At 40.7% G+C, this 21355-nt stretch overlaps 1 protein-coding gene across 7 annotated transcripts in view; it reads left to right on the top strand.

Annotated features, from left to right (window-relative positions):
• The first annotated feature begins 11817 nt into the window (after nucleotides 1-11817).
• ep300a (E1A binding protein p300 a) overlaps nucleotides 11818-21355 on the top strand; it is a 38716-nt gene continuing 29178 nt past the window's right edge. For all 7 annotated transcript variants that reach the window (XM_021319820.2, XM_021319821.2, XM_036142460.1 and 4 more), the window contains exons 1-2: nucleotides 11818-12377; nucleotides 17101-17771. In XM_021319820.2, coding sequence (XP_021175495.2) covers nucleotides 12284-12377; nucleotides 17101-17771 — 765 coding nt within the window. In that variant the 5' untranslated portion in view covers nucleotides 11818-12283. The remainder of the gene's footprint in view (nucleotides 12378-17100; nucleotides 17772-21355) is intronic.

Consider the following 21355-nt stretch of genomic DNA (forward strand, 5'->3'; position numbering starts at 1 on the left):
ACCCCTGGTGAGAGAAGGGCCGTCCTTTCTGCCTGTGTATCCTTTGCAGCAGAATAGAATTCTTTGTGTCACCTCTTCCCTACTGTTCAGAGTCCAATCTGAGATCAAACATTCTTCATGGTGGTAATATAGCATAACAGGGGTAACTTGTCATCTGCTGGTGTTGGTCCACCGTAGCCATCTACCAGGAAGTTTAAGAGCACTTCATGCTCCCTGCTGTTGACCAACTTTATGGAGATGAAGATTCCATTTTCCAACAGGACTTGGCACCTGCACACAGTGCCAAAGCTAGCAGTACCTGGTTTAAGGACCATAGTATCCCTGTTCTTCATTGGCCAGCAAACTTGCCTGACCTTCACCCAAAAGAAAATCTATGGGGTATTGTGAAGAGGAAGATGCAATACGCCAGACCTACCAAGGCTCTCATAACACCTGAGCAGTTCCACAAACTGGTCGACTCCACGGCCTAGGGTGTCCTGGTGTCAAGAGCACATATGGACACCTTTATGCCTGAACGTGGTGTTTGTTATGGACAATCCATGACGAGCACAGAAGTCCAACAACATAACACGAGTTCAGATCAGAAGGGCCGTTCCTCCCCACCACGCCCCTCCATGCCCCTCTCACTGTTATTGCCCATCTGAGTGTTGAAGTCCCCCAGCAGAACAAGGTAAATGGTAAATGGACTGAACTTATATAGCGCTTTTCCAGTCATGCTGACCACCCAAAGCGCTGTACACTATAGCCACATTCACCCAGTCGCTCTCACTAACACGCACACATTTATACACATCGACATGTGGCAAGGGGAAGCTGGAATCAAACCCACAACCTTCTGATTGCCAGACGACTACCCAACCCATCAAGCCACAGCCCCCAGGAGGGGCACTCTCCAGTACCCCTTCTAAGGAGTCCAAAAAGGGTAGGTAATCTGAACTGCTGTTTGCCGCATAAGCACAAACAACAGTCAGAAATGGTCCCCCCACACGTATGCGGAGGGAGGCCTCTCGTTCACCAGGGTAAACCCCAACGTACAGGCACCAAGATGAGGGGTAACAAGTATGCCCACTCCAGCTCGGCGCCTCACACCAGGGGCAACTCCAGAGTGTAAGAATGTCCAGCCCTTTCAAGGAGACTGGTTTCAGAGCCAGAGCCATGCGTTGAGGTAAGTTCAACTATCTCTAGCCGGAACCTCTCAACCTCGCGCTCAGGCTCCTTCCCCACCAGAGAGTTGACATTCCACGTCCCAACAGCCAGCTTCTGCAGCCGAGGATTGGAACGCCAAGGTCCCCGCCCTCTCCTGCCACGCATTACACAACGCAACCGACCCCATTGGCCCCTCTGATAGGTGGTAAGCCCATTAGAAATAATAATAATAAAATAAAATAATAATAATAACAACAACAAATGACAGAAAAAAACGGCCATAAGAGTGTGTGATCACAAAAAGTACTGCTCTGTGTCCAGTGTCAGGTCCCATGGGCACCAAGTAGCCCTCAAGGACCACATGCCTGTTCTAAAATAAAAAACACAATCCACCACCAAAACTTTATTTCATTCCATTACGCTTCTTGTTTTTCACACTTGCATTTATATCGATTTAAAAATTATCTATAATAAAGCATGACATTTTATTATTTTACATAAAGTTAGGGTTGTGGTGTAAACTAATGTTATTACATTGATGTATATGTGTACTGCCACCAGGGGGCAGACCATGGTCTTATGTTGATGGAAAGCTGCATTAAGGCAGCAGAGTTAAAGTTAAGTTACTGGTGTTTTCGAGCTAGACGCATGGGAATAAAAGGGCTCCGTGTGAACTCAAACCAGGCATCCTCGTGTGTATGAACCCAACACAACAAGGGTGAACTCTGACACTTCTAGTTCAAAGGTCAGTACTGGCAGCCCTCAGTTTCAAATTGGTCGGTGACCCCTGCACTAGATGATGTATGCATATAGGATAATGTAAACAGCACTGCCTGAGCAGCAATAGATGTGTGAATGATTTCATCATCTGATTGTTGATAACAGCAATCCATATTATTGGCAGAAACTAAGGGACCCCAAAATCAAATTTTGCCTAGGGCCCCATGGAGGCTTGGGCCAACATTGGCTCCAGGGACATCTTTGGTATTTTTGTTACCACTTTTATTCCAATTTCTTTTTTTTTTTTTTTTTTGGGGGGGGGGGGGGGGGGGTTCACGGCTCTAGTGGCTCGCTTTTTAACACAGTAGGCTGACAGGAAGAGGGGTGGAAGAGGGGGAGAAGCATGCAGCAAAGGACCACAGGCCGGAGTTGCACCCGGGTCAACAGCGTCGAGGACTAAGGCCTCTGTACATGGGTTGCGCTACCCGCTGCACCACCAGCGTGCCCCACTTTGATTCAATTTAAATAATTGTTTATAACTAAACCCTAAGCTATAGGACCTCAGTGTTCTGTCCTGAAATGCTGGACGATCCTTAGTTATCTCTCTTATATAGTTTTTATTGTGCTGCTTGTGCGTTATTTATTTATTGTGGCACTAGGGGCCTTTATGTAAAAGTAGGCTGACAGGAAAAGGGGTTTAGAGAGAGTGGGAAGACATGCGGTAAATGGTCCACGTCCTGGGATTCAAACTGGGGATGGCCACGTCAAGGACTGGGGCCTCTGTACATTGGTCGTGTTTAACACCCGTGTCACCAAAAGGCCCACATGTATGGTGCTTTAACCTGCTGTTAACCCTGCAGACCCTGCAGCTTCATACATCTCGTGTAGACTTTTATTATGTTGCGACACTGAGAGTTTTATTCAGTGGATTTTCATTTCAGTTCATTTACATAGTGCAAATTCACAAAAACAAGTAAACTCAGGGCTGTATGATATTAGAAAATCTTGCAATGGCAATACATTTGTTAATTGTTGCTATGATATCAGTTGTGATATACTCCTCTTTTATTCTTTCCTCCTTTTTTCTCCGTGCTTCCATCACTAAATTACCTTTAGTATTCTGGGCTGTATTGTTTGTGTCTGCTTCAGGATCTGCGGCCAAGAGATTTTGTCCAACTGCCTAAATAATACGTTAGCATGAAAAATTGAAGTTAATTGCATTTGGAGTATTTAGGTTAACAATTACTGCATAACAAACAGTCGTTTTTTTATAGGTGAATGCTGCACACAGTAATATTGCAATATACACTCACCGGCCACTTTATTAGGTACACCTGTCCAACTGCTCGTTAACACTTAATTTCTAAGCAGCCAATCACATGGCGGCAACTCAGTGCATTTAGGCATGTAGACATGGTCAAGAGAATCTCCTGCAGTTCAAACCGAGCATCAGTATGGGGAAGAAAGGTGATTTGAGTGACTTTGAACGTGGCATGGTTGTTGGTGCCAGAAGGGCTGGTCTGAGTATTTCAGAAACTGCTAATCTACTGGGATTTTCACGCACAACCATCTCTAGGGTTTACAGAGAATGGTCCGAAAAAGAAAAAACATCCAGTGAGCGGCAGTTCTGTGGGCGGAAATGCCTTGTTGATGCCAGAGGTCAGAGGAGAATGGCCAGACTGGTTCGAGCTGATAGAAGGGCAACAGTGACTCAAATAACCACCCGTTACAACCAAGGTGGGCAGAAGAGCATCTCTGAACGCACAGTACGTCAAACTTTGAGGCAGATGGGCTAAAGCAGCAGAAGGCCACATCGGGTGCCACTCCTTTCAGCTAAGAACAGGAAACTGAGGCTACAATTTGCACAAGCTCATCGAAATTGGACAATAGAAGATTGGAAAAACGTTGCCTGGTCTGATGAGTCTCGATTTCTGCTGCGACAGTCGGATGGTAGGGTCAGAATTTGGCGTCTACAACATGAAAGCATGGATCCATCCTGCCTTGTATCAACGGTTCAGGCTGGTGGTGGTGGTGTCATGGTGTGGGGAATATTTTCTTGGCACTCTTTGGGCCCCTTGGTACCAATTGAGCATCGTTGCAACGCCACAGCCTACCTGAGTATTGTTGCTGACCATGTCCATCCCTTTATGACCACAATGTACCCAACCCATGATGGCTACTTTCAGCAGGATAATGCGCCATGTCATAAAGCTGGAATCATCTCAGACTGGTTCTTGAACATGACAATGAGTTTGCTGTACTCAAATGGCCTCCACAGTCACCAGATCTCAATCCAATAGAGCATCTTTGGGATGTGGTGGAACAGGAGATTCGCATCATGGATGTGCAGCCGACAAATCTGCGACAACTGTGTGATGCCATCATGTCAATATGGACCAAACTCTCTGAGGAATGCTTCCAGCACCTTGTTGAATCTATGCCACGAAGAATTGAGGCAGTTCTGAAGGCAAAAGGGGGTCCAACCCGTTACTAGCATGGGGTACCTAATAAAGTGGCCGGTGAGTGTGTATATATATATATATATATATATATATATATATATATATATATATATATATATATATATATATATATATATATATTCCAGCCCTGAGCTCAAATTACTTTCCAAGAAAAAAATTTTTTTCATCTAAATATACAGAATATAGTTGTGTTCCACTTTAAATCATTACATTTAATTCCGGTCAAGTTATTTTGTCAGATTCACATTCAGTAAAGACTAATTCAATCAAATGTTACAGTACAATGAAATGAGTTGATAAGACATTAAAGATTAGCCCGGCTGATTTGAATGAGTCAATGACTGTCAATAAGCAATCCCTCATCCTGAACAAGCATGTGATGACATTTTTTCCCCTTTTAACAGGAAGACAGCTACAGTACAACCAGTTCAAGTCAACTTGAACTGGTGGAAGGTTGTTGTTGTTGGCAGGAAGGAGACCAGAAAATGTTTTATTACTCACTGGTCACTGACAAACATGACAACCTTAAAATCAATAGAATCGCTATTCATAAAGGCTTTGAAAGTATTTGATAGAAAACCTCTGCCTTTTCATAATTTTCTCATTCTCCAGAAATACAGTATTCTTGGTTTTGAAATTTTTAGAACATTTAAATTGCCTGTTCAATGTATAAGGTTTTAAATGGACTCGCTCCACCATCTCTGAGAAAGTTTATTAAGCTAAAATGCAGCACAAGTGGAAAGGTAACAAGAGCATCTACTAGAGGTGACTGTGTAACACCTCACAGACGAACAGCATTTAGTCAACGGGTGTTATCAGTCAAGGGTAAAGAAATTTGGAACAACATCCCAGCTGTTATAAGAGATTCTACTACATTCAGTTAACTTAAAATCAGTTGTAAAAGATGGCTTAAAGCAAACCAGATCTGTGACCACTAATGTCAGATTATCCTTATCATGTGCAGTGTTAATGTTCCACTGTCTTTTATTCTATTGTTTTGTCATTGATTGATTGATTGGTGTCTTCTGTCTAGTGTCTGATTGTTTGGTGTTTTCTTGCTTTTTTCTTATTGTCTTGCCAGGGAATACAGATGGAAAGTAGCTAATTCTGGCACATTTACATTTAAATATTCACAAATATGCACTGTTCCTTTAAAAAAATACAAATAAATAAAAACACTGAAGTCCAGGAGGAGGGATTCCTGAAAGTCAGTGACTTGATGCAATGGACTGGGTTTCCTTCCTTTTCCTTCCTTTTTTTTATTTCTTTGTAAAGCGTCTTGAGACAATATTTGTTGTGAATTGGTACTGCATAAATAAACTGAAATGAATTCAATTAAAGGACTGAGAAGAGTGTACTGTCTGAGGGGGATAAAAGTATGGAGAGCATACAGTTAAAGCAGCATCAATGACCCCACCCGCAAGAAGGGCACAGTTCTGATGGGCCCACCCAGATATGTGGCACATTGAGGCCCAGAGTTCTTCCATGCAACCTGGAGGTTGACTATTATGGGAAACACTGAATAAACCTTATTCTTTCAACTCTCCACAATCTCATTAGCAGTGGTGGTCTGGAACCACAGACCGTCCTGACTCCATGGCCCCGGCTTCCCTCAGATGGCCGGATCGTCAGGCTGGTCGTCTCATAATAATCTGTGCACTCTCACTAGAAGCCTGTGTACACTGCGTCTGTCAGCCCAATAGTCAATAGCGTAAATATAGATCATTAACGAATCAGGCAAGGTTTCTCGAGATGCATCAGTGAATCCACGCCCGCCGACAGGGGGGGGACAAATGGGTCAGTTGTCCCGAGCCCAAGACAGAAGGGGGGCCCAAAACTGACACTCTGACTGACCATTAAAATGGTCAGTCAGAGTGTCAGTCAACGCGCAGCTTCATCCAAAGTCTCCGCGTCTGTGTCATGGCACGTTGCTGCTCCCCCTCCCCTCAAGTACATGGCTCAGCGGCGCCAGCCAATCAGCATACAGGCTCAGCCTGGCCCGCCCACTCAGCTCTCTGGTGTCTCTCACAAACATCCACGCTGCGCTGCTCAAACTCGGAGAGAGAGAGAAAACAGGAGCGGTAAAACATGAAGAGGGAAAGAAGCGCCGTTTGGCTTTATTGTAATACCGTAAATGAAATCAAGCTGTATGTTTTGTAAAAAGCCGGTTAAATTCAGTGGAGACACAACAAATTTGTCTAAGCATGTGAAAATCCATGGGTAAGAAAACGTTGAGCGACAGAAACGGAGAGCGGAGACGAAACTTCTGTCATTGCCCCGACAGACCCACAGACTGACGTCACTGACTGAGGCGTTTGAGTCCTCCAGAGAACATCCAGGTAGATAAGAGTGGTCATCTTCAGCAGCAGTTCATGTTAACACTGAAAGAACCCAGTACATATATCCTATTAAAAAGTGTTATTTAAGATAAGGTAACATTAGCTCATCCTTTATTTATCCCACGACAGGGAAAATTATAGTATTAAAGCAACAGGCAGGTGCACACAACACAGTCAAAATTGCATAAGGATTGAAAGATATAAGAGGTGGATTAGGAAAAAACACTATGAACATAATTATTATTAGTATTATTACTATTATTTAATTGTAATAATAAAATAAAAAATCACAAAACCCGAAAGGTCAACAGTTTCATGATACATCAAGCTTAGGGACTGGCTAAGGTCAAAAAAGGCCATATTTTGGCTGCAGTGCTTGCTGTTCTCTTGTGAAGAAAAGATCAACTAGTGCACTAAATTCAATAGATGGGTTGAAAATATCCAGTATAAAATACAGAGATTTCAAGGGCATGAAGTGTACAGTTAAATTGACTTTTTTTGGTATAATATATATATATATATATATATATATATATATATATATATATATATATATATATATATATATATATATGTGTATATATATATATATATATATATATATATATATATATATGTGTGTATATATATATATATATATATATATATATATATATATATATATATATATGTGTGTATATATATATATATATATATATATATATATGTGTGTGTGTGTGTGTGTGTGTGTGTGTGCGCGCGCACGCGTACGTGTGGTGGCGGCAGGTGTATGGGGGGGGGGGGGCAAAAAGACTGTGTTGTCCCGGGCCCTAGTGAATCTGTCTACAAGAAGGGACAGAGCAGAAGGTACTGGTTGATGAACATCTGGCTCTTCAGTGTTTGCTGCAGATCTTCTATAAGTCTGTTGTGGAGAGTGTGATCTCTTCTGTCCTCACCTGTTGGGGTAGCACCATGAGAGCCAGTGACTTAAAAAAGCTCAACAAGCTGATAAAGAAGGCTCGCTCTGTTCTGAGGACTCTCTGGAACTTCTGATTGTGCAAGAAAAGGATTCTTCATAAAATCCACACCATCTATAATAACTCCTTGAAACAACTTGAGGTTTGAAACCTACACCAGCCTGGTGTATTCCAAGGTATAGTTCATTATAGAGAGGTTCAGGTTACAGTGCCATCACCTGGATGTTGATGTTCCCACAGCAAGTCAAACGTAATTGAGACGTGTATGTGTTTGCAACATTCAAAAACCATACCCCCAACTGGAAAAAATAAATAAATGTGTGGTGGATATAATGTACTGGCTGTCACTAAATTACTGCTTCTCCTGAGTTGAATGTGTTCACCAAAGCTGATTTCAGAGGGTTAGTCTATCTGTGTTAGGAGGCGTTCCAAAGTCAGTAAAATCAGTAATTGGACCTTCAAGGACCTGGTCTCCCTTTTGTACCCCAATTCCTAATACACCATACTCCAGGCTCCTTGGGAAACTTGATTCCCTACTCCACAATTGGGTGGCAATTAATGGAAGACTCACACTGCTTGTCAAAAGTTTGGACTCACCTTCTTATTCCATGGTTTGTCTTTATTTTTATTTGTACCTCTGGGAACTCCTTCAAGACAATTGCAAAACCATTTCAGGTGACTAACTTCATCAAGCTCATCGAGAGAAGGCCAAGAGTGACCAAAGCAGTAGTCGAAACAAAAAGAGGGTGGTGGGGGATAGAAAAAGCTAAGACATACAAGATGTTTTGAGTTATGTCAGAATTTCGTGCTTGATACAAATTTTTACATTTCTCTGAGTCATAGTTTTGATGTCTTCACTATGTATCTGCACTGTGGGAATTCATAAAAATAAGGAAAGGCCACTGAACGACAAAGGTTAGTCCAAACTTTTTACTGGTAGTAAACTTCTTGGGAAATGTGAACAGATTTAACAGAATGGGGTAAATTGTTAATCTGTGTACAAACAAACTTTCAAAAACACATCATTATTGCTTACTTATTCCTGTTTACTAGTTGCAAATGGTGATGCCAGGGACAGATCTTAACAAGAAATGATAATTAAAAAAAAACTGTAAACCTACAATAATAATAACAAAAAAATATCAAGTGTTTTGCTTGTGATAAAGAATTAAATAACTTCCAAAAATAACATGTAGCATCACAAATGAGGCTTGACCTCAAAAAATTTCTATAAAACAAAACACAAAAACAGAACACAACAGTCTGCTACCTGGACAGGTAGAGAGGGATGTTGCTCACCCATCAGCAGATGATAATAAATATTCTTGTGAACATTTTTCTCTTTTGTGTTTTGTTCGGCACCAGTTTACATGCTGAAATGTACCGATTAGCCCCTTTCCAGTCTCACAAACACATGACTATAAGACTCCTCTCCAAGTCTTCTCTTGTTTCAGTCCATGTTTTTCAACTGAAGTGCCAACTTTAAAGTTAGACATATTTTTCTAAGTTATACATTCCCCTAGTTTCACCAGATGCTCCCTTTGTGCCAAGTTTAATGGGATCTTTTAAATAGTGTGGCAGTCTCTTTTTTAAACTCATGCTTAGTACTTGTTCTTGTTTTTTTTTACTGTAATATGGCACATACAGGAAAAGTTTCATATTTTCAGATCATTATTTGCTTAGATCACACTAACATTCTGTTTTGGTGAAACGTGTTCTCAAAACATCAACTTGTTTTATTTGAGGTTATGAATCATTACAGTGTAAACATATCCCTGCTGTAAAATACTGCCATGTGGGGGCAATAAAGGTAATGAGACAAAGAGTGATTCATGAATATGAGGAATAAAAAAATGCTTAAAACAGTTTCTTAAATTTAGATTTAGAAAATTTTCATTTAAGAGGGTTTTTTATGGATAATTAATTCTTGACATTATGTATGGATTGGTTCAGTTTGAGTTTAAAGTAAACACTTACAGTATGTATATTGGTTTAAAAGTAGACAAGAAGAATATTTTTAGGTTGTGATACAATGAAAATTAAAATTATTACTGAGGACTATCAATGAACGATTTTAAGTTAACCCAAGAAGAGAAAATAGAAATTTGTTGCCACATGAAAGTATTCACACCCTTTGAATTCCTTCACAATTTGTAATGTTAGCACCACTAACCGCAGTTTGATATTGGGAGTTCGTGAGATAGACTTACTTAAGTGTGAATTACAAACAAAGCCACAAAAATGCCTATTGGCAGCTTGGTCAAAGAATTCTAAGGGAGAAGGTGCACTGGTCACATTAGAACAATATTGGATTTGCTGGTCAATATGCTGAACTATCAGGTAAAACATGGTAATGGCAGCATCATACTGTGGGATTGCCTTTGTTCAACAGGGAATCTGGTCTGGAGTTAATGGAAAGATATAAGGCGCTAAATTTAGCACAATCTTTAAAAAAATGTGTTAGAAATTACACCTCGCTTTCCATGACACTGGAAGAGTTTATTTATCAAAGTATAGTTCTCTTAGAATGGCCCAGTCAAAGTTCAGACATAGATCTGTAGGACTTGAGAAATGCTGTTCACAGACAACCTTTTTAAACCAACTTGAGACGTTTTGCTAAGAATAATTGGAAAAAATGTCAGTCTCTCTTTCAGTATCCGAATAGAGACATACCCCAAAAGACGTTAATCCGTAGGTGGAGCAAAAAAAAAAAAAATAAATAAAATAAAATGAATGAACCTTGGAGTAAATATAAATGGAGACTAAGGTTTTATTTTTGTAAAAAGATTGTGCCAAAAAAGTATAACTGATCTTTCCACTTTACAGGCTACGTTGTGTTTGTCCATTATTAAATTCCAGTGAACATAAAAAATAAACAAAATGTTTAGGTTGGAACCAAAATGTGACAAAGTTTAATGGGTGTGAATACTTTGCACGGCACTGTATACGGGTGTCCGTGTTGGAAAAGCACCCATTTGACGTAAAGTTGGTTTGACTCTACCAATGTCTCAGCTAAAAAAAAACAGGGAAATAAGTATTAAAAGAGTTACATTTTGCCAAAGTTAACTGGTGATTATTGAATAATGTAGATTTCTTAGCAAATAATCACCCAAAAATGAGGAGACGCAAGTTTGTTTTTGCGATAATACGCTGAACTATCAGGTAAAACATGGTAGTGGCAGCATCATACTGTGGGATTGCCTTTGTTCAACAGGGAATCTGGTCTGGAGTTAATGGAAAGATATAAGGCGCTAAATTCAGCACAATCTTTAAAAAAAATGTGTTAGAAGTTACACCTCGCTTTCCATGACACTGGAAGAGTTTACATCAAAGTATAGTTCTCTTAGAATGGCCCAGTCAAAGTTCAGACATAGATCTAATTGATCTGTAGGACTTGAGAAATGCTGTTCACAGACAACCTTTTTAAACCAACTTGAGACGTTTTGCTAAGAATAATTGGAAAAAAATGTCAGTCTCTCTTTCAGTATCCGAATAGAGACATACCCCAAAAGACTTTAATCAGTAAGTGGAGCAAAAAAAAAAAAAAAAATAAATAAAAATGAATGAACCTTGGAGTAAATATTAATGGAGACTAAGGTTTTTATTTTTGTAAAAAGATTGTGCGAAAAAAGTATAATCGATCCTTCCACTTTACATGCTACGTTGTGTTTGTTCATCATTAAATTCCAGTGAACATAAAAAATAAACAAAATGTTAAGGTTGGAACCAAAATGTGACAAAGTTCAATGGGTGTGCACGGCACTGTGTACGTGTGTCCTTTTGGAAAAGCACCCTTTTGACGTAAAGTTGGTTTGGCTCTACCAATGTCTCAGCTAAAAAAAAAAACAAAAAAAAACAGGGAAATAAGTATTAAAAGAGTTAGCTTTTGCCAAAGTTAACTGGTGATTATTGAATAATGTAGATTTCTTAGCATATAATCACCCAAAAATGAGGAGACGCAAGTTTGTTTTTGCGATAATACATCTTTTTCTTTCTTCTTCTTCTTCCTTTTTTTTTTTTTTTTTTTTTTTTTTTTTTTTTTTTACCTGTAACAACTATGGCCAAAAATATTTACGAAAATACTTTTGATCGTTATTGCAACTGTACATTTTGTCAGCGTTGTGCATGTGTTTGATTTGCATCCCATCATCCTCACCCGCTGCCACCAGCAAGCACCACCGCCGTCACTTCGCAGCCGAGCGAGCCTCCGTGCCCGACATTATCTTCATCCTGACTCCGCAGGAAAGGAGGCTGAAATGACGGATGCAACCATGGAGGCAACACCCGGGGACGCTTTATTGACACCAGAGGAGCCGCTTTAAGTTTGCTGGAGGGAAGCAGATGCGTGTGTCCCCCTCTTTACTTTCATCGACCCCCTCCTCCTCCTCCGCTGGCAGAAATTTATAAAGAACAAAAAATCCGACGAGGGAGGGAGGGAGAGGGTAGATATGCGCCGAGGCTGAAATCGAGAGGCGAACCCAGGGAAAGAGGAGTATTTTCTACACGGGACTTTCCCCCTCTTAGTACCCCAAACGGAGGGGGAAAAGTCGCAATATTGGCAACGAGAAGGAATGGGCTTCTAAAGGCGTGAAAACGTCTACAATTGTGGATACTTTCTATATTTTTATTTCGAAAAAATATGGCCGAGAACGTTCTGGACTCTGGCCCGCCTTCAGCCAAGAGGCCTAAACTCTCCTCTCCGGCACTTTCCGCCTCCGCCAGCGATGGAAATGGTAAGTTTTGATTTAACGTATCGTCGGCAGCCGCTGTATTCGTTGACATTAATGTTTCTCGGCGGCGTGTTTGGCCGAAAAAGGGCGTCGAGGAGGGGTTATTCGCCTGTTTTTGTCGTGGCTCGCTAACGCTAGCTTGCCTGCGAGTGTGTGTCGGACGTGAGGAAGGGCTCCCCCTGCTAGCTGCCGTGCTAACAGCCATTTTAGCCGGAGGAAGCCGCGTTAGCCACGGGGCTAACTCCGGGCTGTGTGCGGCTCCGCAGCCGACGGTGTCGAGTCTAATGGCTACTTCTGCTTAGTTGATACAAACCTTAGTCCCAGGGGAACTTATGCTAAAGTTTTGGGAGCTTTGTCGTTGTGTCACAGGAGTGCTTGTCTTGATAGACTGGTGTGTTATACAAGGCGTTCAAAATCTAGCTCTGCTCTCTGCCGAGCTGTCGTTGAAACTGTTAGCCAAAGTACAGAGTGTTTAAAATGGGACTTCTACGCGACGTAGAGCTAAATGTAGGCCAGGGGCTTGAGTGATTGTTAAACTATAATCATCATTTTAGTCTTTTTATTAAAATTTTGTTTGGTTGGTGGCGTGTGGCAACAACTGGAATAACGGCCTAGGAGAAATCTAGATCGCCATGCCCAAACACTGATCCTCACTCGTTAGCTATAACCAGCTCGTGATTTATTAATTAATTAGTTAATTAACACGATCATGTGTACCCCCCCCAGTTGCCATTAGGTTGATGGGTTATCCATTAAGATGGTTTCGCACATTTGTTACTTTGGTAATATTTGGAATGAACTGCAGAGCTTTCAAGAAAATCTTAAGGGTGCTAGGATGCGATGTGTTGGTTCTACTGTATGTGACGGTGTCACCCTACAAGCACACACTTTCATTGGATATAGCAACACAAAATAGTGCTTATCCGTCAAGTGGAAACTGAATATTGTTTTTTTTTTTAACTAATAAAACAAGAGTGAGGGGTGGATAGCCCCCTTTACTCCAATACCCCAATCTAAAATCCAGTGCCACTTACCTCCTTCAGATAAATCTGGGTTAGGTTGTTAAACAGTAGGCCAAACTATGAACATCTCATTAGCTGTGTTTACATGCTCGAAACACCTAGATCAGATTGAAATGTGTTTTGGATTGAAAAAATAAAAAATAATTCGAATACATTGTTAGTATGGACACAAAGTCTATTAATCCGATCATGAGGTACCTTTACCATCACCAGGCTTTATTCAGAATACGGGCACTGTGACGTGCGCACTCCTTAAATTTCCCTAAAAAACACTACTTCGCCTGTATTGAAGGAAACAAAAAATCTGAAAATGTTCTTTTTTAACTTTTATTGAACAATCAGATAAAAGCAAACACATAATGGGAACAATTGCATGCGCAAACAAAGGTGAAAGTGTTGGTTCTGTGTCTTCTGAGCGCTCAGAATGGACCTACGTCAGGTTCTCAGAGCAGGTGAACGTTGCTGCGCTCGGTAATAAAGCTACAGGCTTAGCAACACTAATGGCGCTTCCTGTGTTACGCAATGAGAGACGAGGACGCACATGCGCAGTCGTGGCTGTTTGACTCAAATCTAAATAACATGATCGCAATTAGAGGTTGACCGATATATATCGGCCGGCCGATAATTTTTGGCTGATATTTGCGTTTTTTCCTGAATCAGTATCGGCCGATACCAATTTGCGCATATCTGCCGATACCGATTCATTAACATATTCAGCAGCCATGCCTTGAGATGTGAAGCGCATACATTGCCACTCCATCCCCGGCAGAGAGTGGCTGGCAATATTGTACGACTGGGTGCCATGGGTACGTTTTTCACTTTTGATGTAGTTTTAACTGTAATTTAGCTGACCTGGCCTTTGAAAGTCTGCCGCCTTCTCACTATGAGCGAGAGGAAACAGCTGTGTGTCTGTTTCTGTATCTAAAAACCCACGTCTAATTGCCGGCGGGTGAGCTGCCACTGCTATGCGTGTGTTTTGTTTTAATGGAAAATTATGTAAGTTATCCAAATAAAAGTAATTACCGATCACTGCATAGTATACATCTAAATCTCCATAAAATAATGTCCATACACTGCAGCGGTGGTCAGTGTTTTTTCTTCTCCTTCTCCCCACTAAGCTGAAGATGCTCTTCTCGCTGTGACAAAGCGCTGTCACAAGAGTCGTGATGCATTTTTTTTTGTGTACCTTTCAGACTGCCGTCTGAAGCAGATTGTTAATATTAGCTGGTTTAAAATCAAGTTTTAAGACTTGTGTGACATTTGTTATCGTTGTTATATTTATCATGTAAATGGAGAAAGAAAAAACAATATCGGCCTCAAAAATCGGTCCCTAAAAAATCGGCAGTACATATCGTTATCGGTTAGACTAATGTCAGAAGAATCAGTATCCGCAGCGGCCTTAAATAACTTGTATCAGTCGATCTCTAATCGGCATAAGTGTTTAAATGGACGCTGTTTTCAGAGTACAATTAAGTTCCAATTGAGCTTAATCTGATCACAATATGTAGACATTGGCATGTCTATATGACTAGATCTATCGCGATAATAAATCAATTAATCGCACAATAAATTTTAATCACGTGATTAATTAAAATAAGAGCGATAATTTACGCATGCATGCATGCTTGCTTATTTCCCCTTGTTATTCAATCTCCTCGCTCTGAGACGGGATAGCAAACAGGTTTTCAGTACGCTGCCCCGGTGTCTGCTCACCTCCCCCTTCTCGTTTCCTGAGGGTAGGAGGGCTTAAATCTTGCCAGGGTTTCCTACAGAACATGGGGGAATCCTGGCGGTAGTGGTCTGGTGGCTTGCGTGAGGTGCCTGAGGAGCGTTGGGCGAAACGTGCATCAAGCTAATAACAGCTAGCGCGTTAGGTTAGTTGACTGTGAGGTTTTTATTCCAGACGGGAACTTTACTGACTGTTTTTCATTTCTCTAAAACATTGAGGCATTATTTATTCAGTAACGTTTCAGCAGTAATTAGAACCACATGTAAGTCCAACGTGGCCGCTCGGAAGACAAATGAACTCGCATAATACTGCTTTGTTTATTATTTTTTGCTTGTTCAGCAAAGATGGAAGTTCTTCTTCTGTGTTTTTTTTATTTTTTTTATAGGGGAATTTGATAACTGCGCGTGTCTGAGTTTTTGAATAAAGCCAGGCGCATATAAGTGCACATCATGATTGGGTTGTTGATTGTGTCACCATTTAAATGCTACAATCCGATGATTTAGCCTGAATACATTTCAATCCGGTCGTGAAATTTTCTGCTTGTAAACATAGCTTATGTCTAAACTGATAAAAAAAAATACTGTTCAGACATTATCCATCTAATTTGACAATTGGAGCCTGGGATGGATTTTTACATTGAGTAAGAAAACGACCCTAAGCTAACAGCCAGAGGTATAATTAGCAGTCATTTAGTAATATTGTCATTATTTACAATAGCATGGCCGCCATCTTGTTTTACAAGCATGTTTCACAGTTCGTCAGGTCAACTCCCAGATTAAGTGCTTGAAATAAAAGCAAGTTTTGCCTAATAATTTCTTTTAATTTATTTTTGTGAAACGAAAAGGAGGGGGAAAAATTTATTAATTAGATTTGGTGTAATAAAATCAGAGAATTTATTTTTAAGCCGTATTACTCAGCCCTAGCTATAATGGAATGATTTAGATTAAAACACATCAATGTATTGGAATGCCTCAATTAAAATAGAGAATTTGCGGCAAGACTCGGAAATGGATGTTTAAAGACGATCTCGGTTTTGAAAGGAAAATTTGGTGATCAATAAATGTGCAGAGTTGGTAGATAGAATCATACCCCAAAGGACCAGCAACTGGAATAGCAGCCAAAGCAAGTCAAAATTAATGACTCTGGGGAGCTGGATACAAATGCATGCCACACTTTCAGATTTTTTTATATATATAAATAGAAAACCACATATCATTTCCCTTACTTTGCGGTGTTTTTAATAAAGTCTCACCATAAGTACATTGGGATTTGTGGTTGTAAGGTAACAAAATGTGTACAATGTGGATTACTTTGCAGGAACTGCATTTAATTAAGCAGTCTGCCTATCAGAGCTAATATGTGAAACATCAAAATAAAATAAAAAATCTAACTAAATTTAAGCCTCTTCTTTTTGTTTTATTACTTGAAATATGGAGTCTTTTTAAATCTGAGAAAATCCTAAAAATAAAAACCAAAATGTGTGATTTGTGTTTTGTTACCTCTTGACAAAAAATTAAAGGGATGTAATTGCATTGGGATTTTTTTTTTGTACAACTGATGTTTAATTGCATCTTGTTGCCCTTTCTGTGTGTGCTTTGGTAGTGAATTGGCCAGGTGGTATTAGTTTGGGCATATGACAGTGGTGCATCACAGGATTGTGGAGTGTTTTACCCCAGCAGAGAAGCAGTTTTAGCTGTGTGGTCATTTTTGGACCATTTTGAAAGGTGGTGGGTAAGGAAGTATATAAACTATAGGTGATCATGCATAGCTCCATAATTCTAGATTGGTACATCCTTAGTTTTGGTGCTTGGTAGTGTTGTATGTGTTATTTATTCATGAGTGGAGGTGATTGTTGCATTTTCTCTTAATGGTTTATTGCATTTTCACTTGATCATGTGGGAAATTGAATAATTCCTGTAGCATTGCTGGTGTTTTTATTTCCCATTCTAACCTTTTGATTTCTCCCACATTTCAGATTTTGGGTTTATAGACTTGGAGCATGCTCTCCCGGATGAACTTATCCTCCCCAGTGAACCAGTTCTGGTCAATGATGGGGACCTTAACCAGCTGAGCAGCAGTTTGCAAAGAGGACCTGGGGGTCTGGGTGCTGCAGGTGGCAATGGGACAGCAGGAGGAATGGGGCTGGGCTTCGGCCCAGGCCCTGGAGGGGATACCGGGGTTGTTGGCGGAGGCCAGGATGCAGTGGCTAAGCACAAGCAACTGTCAGAGCTTTTGCGTACAACCACATCAAGTCAACAAGGGCATCAAGGAGCCATGGGAAGCCCCGGGGGCCCTACAGGGATGGGGCAACACCTAGCGAACATGAAGGCATCCTCAGGTCAAGGGCCTCAGCAGATGATGGGCCAGCAGCAGCACCTCTCCACTCAGCAGCAGGCTAACATGATGCAGCAACAACAGACTGGAATGATGGGCAACAGGGGCATGATTGGTGTGCAGCAGAAAGCCAATAACGGACAGCAGCAGTCGGGTATGATTGGGAACCAGGTGATGAACGGCTCCCCCAGGATGGGCTTCGGCAATCAGGGGATGGCTGGCAGCGGCAACATGTTGGCCGACACTCTACAACAGCAAGGAGCTGGGGGGCAGGGAGCGTTGAGGGGACAACAGCACGGAGCGATGAACAAGGTATGGACTTGACATAACATCGTTTTTAAACTGATGGATTTCAGGTGATGCTAGAAATGATAATTGGTTAAAAGTTCAGCAGCATTTGCCTGAAGATGTGCATATCATATCAAACCTACTTACAACAATATGATGTTAAAGGGAAAGGCTACCTATTTTTGTAGTCCAATGTAAATTTATATACATTTTGTAAAAACATTACTCATTATATCCATCCATCCATCCAACCAATAGGTTTTGTCTAAAATCTATTTCAGTCAAATATGTTTTGATTGTTCTCTCCATTTTCAAATGCCAAACTTTTTTTTCTATACCACCAATAAAGTTAGGCCTTACACATTTCATATTTTAATCAAGCTTAAAGGGAACATTTCATGCTGTATTAATGCCTTCCTTTTCACGTTGAAATCATTCAGTTGTGATCTATATAAAGTAGAACTGCAATGCTTTGGTCTGGATTCCTCGTTATCGCCGCCCCACAGCGCCTCTTCTGAGGTGCGTCTGAGAGCGACTCGTTATGGTGCGTTCTCTTTAAAGGAGGCGCTTCCCATCCCCCTTCCAGGTCACAGAGGGTTCCACTCCACACGGCCATTTTTGTAGTTCGCTGGGGGACGGTCTAATGAGCTGTGTGGGCTAATTCACCCCACAACCGAATAATTTGACTTATCCACTGGTAGCTTCGGCATCCTTCAGCTTGAACTATAAAATTGCCGCAAAAAATAACAATGACAGATTTGTGAAATTGGTAAGCCAGAAGACCATGGCCATATTCAGCAACTCCACAGCAAAAACTGTGACCTAATTGTTAAAAAACAAGTTAACAAGGAACAGAGTAACTGAAGTGGTTGAAAAATATGAGCCAAGAAAAGTATGAGCCAAACAGAATAAAAAGATGCCTACGCAGTACCTGGACAGACAGCATTAAGATTTTCTGCACACCTAAAGACCCCAAGTACACAACAAAATGTATTTAAGGATTCAAAATGTGTTTTTTTTGTACAGTATGTTCCCTTGAAAGGAATCCAGTGTTTTAATTGCCTTTTGAAGTAATTTTGCATGTCTGGTAGCGGGTAGTTGCGTATTTTATGTGTTACAAGGACCTTAGACTCCAAACAAAAAAATCAGATGCTGATAATGTTTCAGGTGTTAACACACCAGTCAGTGTGAGACCCTGTCAGTGCTTTATTCATTTAGATATAGTCGATTTGTTGAACTGTTGCAGGTCTGATTGTCGTAATCTAATCCGCCGACTCGGTTTGGCTGCACACCTCTTGACTCCGCCCTCTTGCCAGAGTTTCATGAGCAGTTTTTTTAGGGCCAGCCCGGGTTCCTCCGGTCCTACTCAACAGCTGTGTCAAACCGAGTGGACTCGAGCTGAGTTTTCAGTGAATACAGGACTTTTCAGTCATGGGCAAGGAGAAATGAAAAGGTCTTTCTTCAAGGAAGTCCAGAAAAACTGAAGAATGACAACATTGATATTAGGAACCACTATAAATGGAGTGGGTCAAATCAAATTATAATTTTACAATTTACAAACTCTGAACCATGCATGAACGAAAGAAAAAGGACTCTTCAGCTTTCTATACACAGACCTGGTGTTTGAGATGTGTGGATTTACAAAGGCTTTCTCTCATTTTACACTCTGTGAAAGCAGGCCCGTATTAAGACAATGTGGTGCCCTTAGGCACTATACCTCAAAGCCCCCCACTCCCCCCCCCCCCCCCCCCCTCCCACATAGGCATATGAGCAGTGAGCAATATTCAAATATCTCATTTTAAAATGTTGAAATCAAAAAAAATCTTGATTTATTTATCATTTATTATTCTTGTGAAATCAGTGTTCACAAAACGAATAATGCATGGTCTTTCAACAATTTCAAGTAAATAATATAACAATTTATGAAAAATATATTTTCAAAGTATGCGTCATGTGGTGCCCCCCCATGGTTGGTGCCCTTGGGCACTGGCCCTTATGGATAATCCGGCCCTGGGTGAAAGCTGTTACGTTTTGCCTCTGAAGAGTGTCCGTCCATCCACCATAGCTGCTGTCTGCCTTTCAGACTAACACCTGAAAGCTCTCCCTGCTCAGAAGCAGCCTGCACCCGGGGAGTCCCCGCTCCTTTGACCAAAGATCTACCAGTGCGAAGAAAAAAATACTTGGTACTCGATACCAGGTTTTGGAAGCCACGGGGTTACTTCAGGTTGAACAAAAAAAATAAATAGATGAATTACAATGTGACACACTTAACTTTCTCAATCAGGGTAAAACCAATAAGTAGGGGACAATTCAATCATCATTTAGAGAAATATATCAGTGAAATGTCATTTTCTATTTTAGCAAAACTGTAGACAAGATGACACTAAGCGTAAGTATCCTTTCTGAAAGTATTTCAGGGTTTCCCCACCGTATTAAAGCAAGGCAGACCGCCAGGCTTTACTCGCCTCCTCCCCGCCAGGCAAAGTGTAGTTTGTTTCTTTTAAATGCCTCGATGTTTGAGAGCAACATTAAAGTTCCAGTGTAGGGGAAAATATAAGCTAACGCTAGCAGCTACTAGCTCGACGTACACCGCTGTACCTTTCCATCGAGCTGTATCACGCAATGCTCCTCGTGGTTCCAATTCCCCTGTTCTGTGCACCTCCCCCTGCGCGCTCCTCCCTCAACCCACCATGACAAATACCGCCAGGATTACCCCATTTTCTAAGGGAAACCCTGTGTTTAATAATAATAATAAGAATTATGTATGTGAAGCTAATATATAAACATACAGCATTAGCTTTTTCCTCAGGGTTAGCTCTTCACTGCTGCAGATACAGGAGCTTTACTGACATTGCTCTCAGACATCAGTGTCGTAGCCTTAGTTTGTAGCTTTAGTGCAACTAGAATGTGGCCTCCTTCAGCATTTTTTTTTCTTTCTCCTTGTCAGCTATAGAGGGTCGCATGTTTTTTTCCCCCCACCATATTAGCAGAGTTTAAGCTTCCAGACGCAGATCATTGTTTAGATTAGCGATTTAAAGAATAAAGGAGCTAGTATTTGATTTAACAGACCATGCTCTTATAGAAAGGGGGCTCTACTAAACCCAACATATTTAAAGGGTTAGGTATAAGTGTTATAAGTCAACATTACTTTTCCAAAAATCTATTCAAATTTCTTTCCTTACAGAAGCATTGACAAATATGCATCCAAGTGTTTAATTTAGTCACCTATCTACTAACATGTGTTCATGTTTGAAGAAAAAAAAACTTTTGGAATCAGGAGGCAGCAGATCAGTACAGAGGAAATTTATTTTGGCATTTTAATTGTAGGGAAATGTGTGTCTATCCTATAAGGTTACACAGGAGCCTTTTATTTTGGGATTATTCAAACATACCGCATAAACGCCACACAGGTCTAAAAATGAATCCACTGATGTAAATCTGCTGTGGGAGAGGGACCTACCATCTTTAAAGTAACTATCTCTGATCCTGCACCAATTTAAACTGTGAGAGAGGGGAACATTATTATTATCATTATTATTAGTACACATTAAGTACACAGTATACAATATTATGCACTGTTATTGCTAGATACATGGCAATCAGTTTGC

Source organism: Fundulus heteroclitus, chromosome 10 (assembly GCF_011125445.2).
Source record: "Fundulus heteroclitus isolate FHET01 chromosome 10, MU-UCD_Fhet_4.1, whole genome shotgun sequence".
Taxonomy (NCBI): Eukaryota; Metazoa; Chordata; class Actinopteri; order Cyprinodontiformes; family Fundulidae; genus Fundulus; species Fundulus heteroclitus.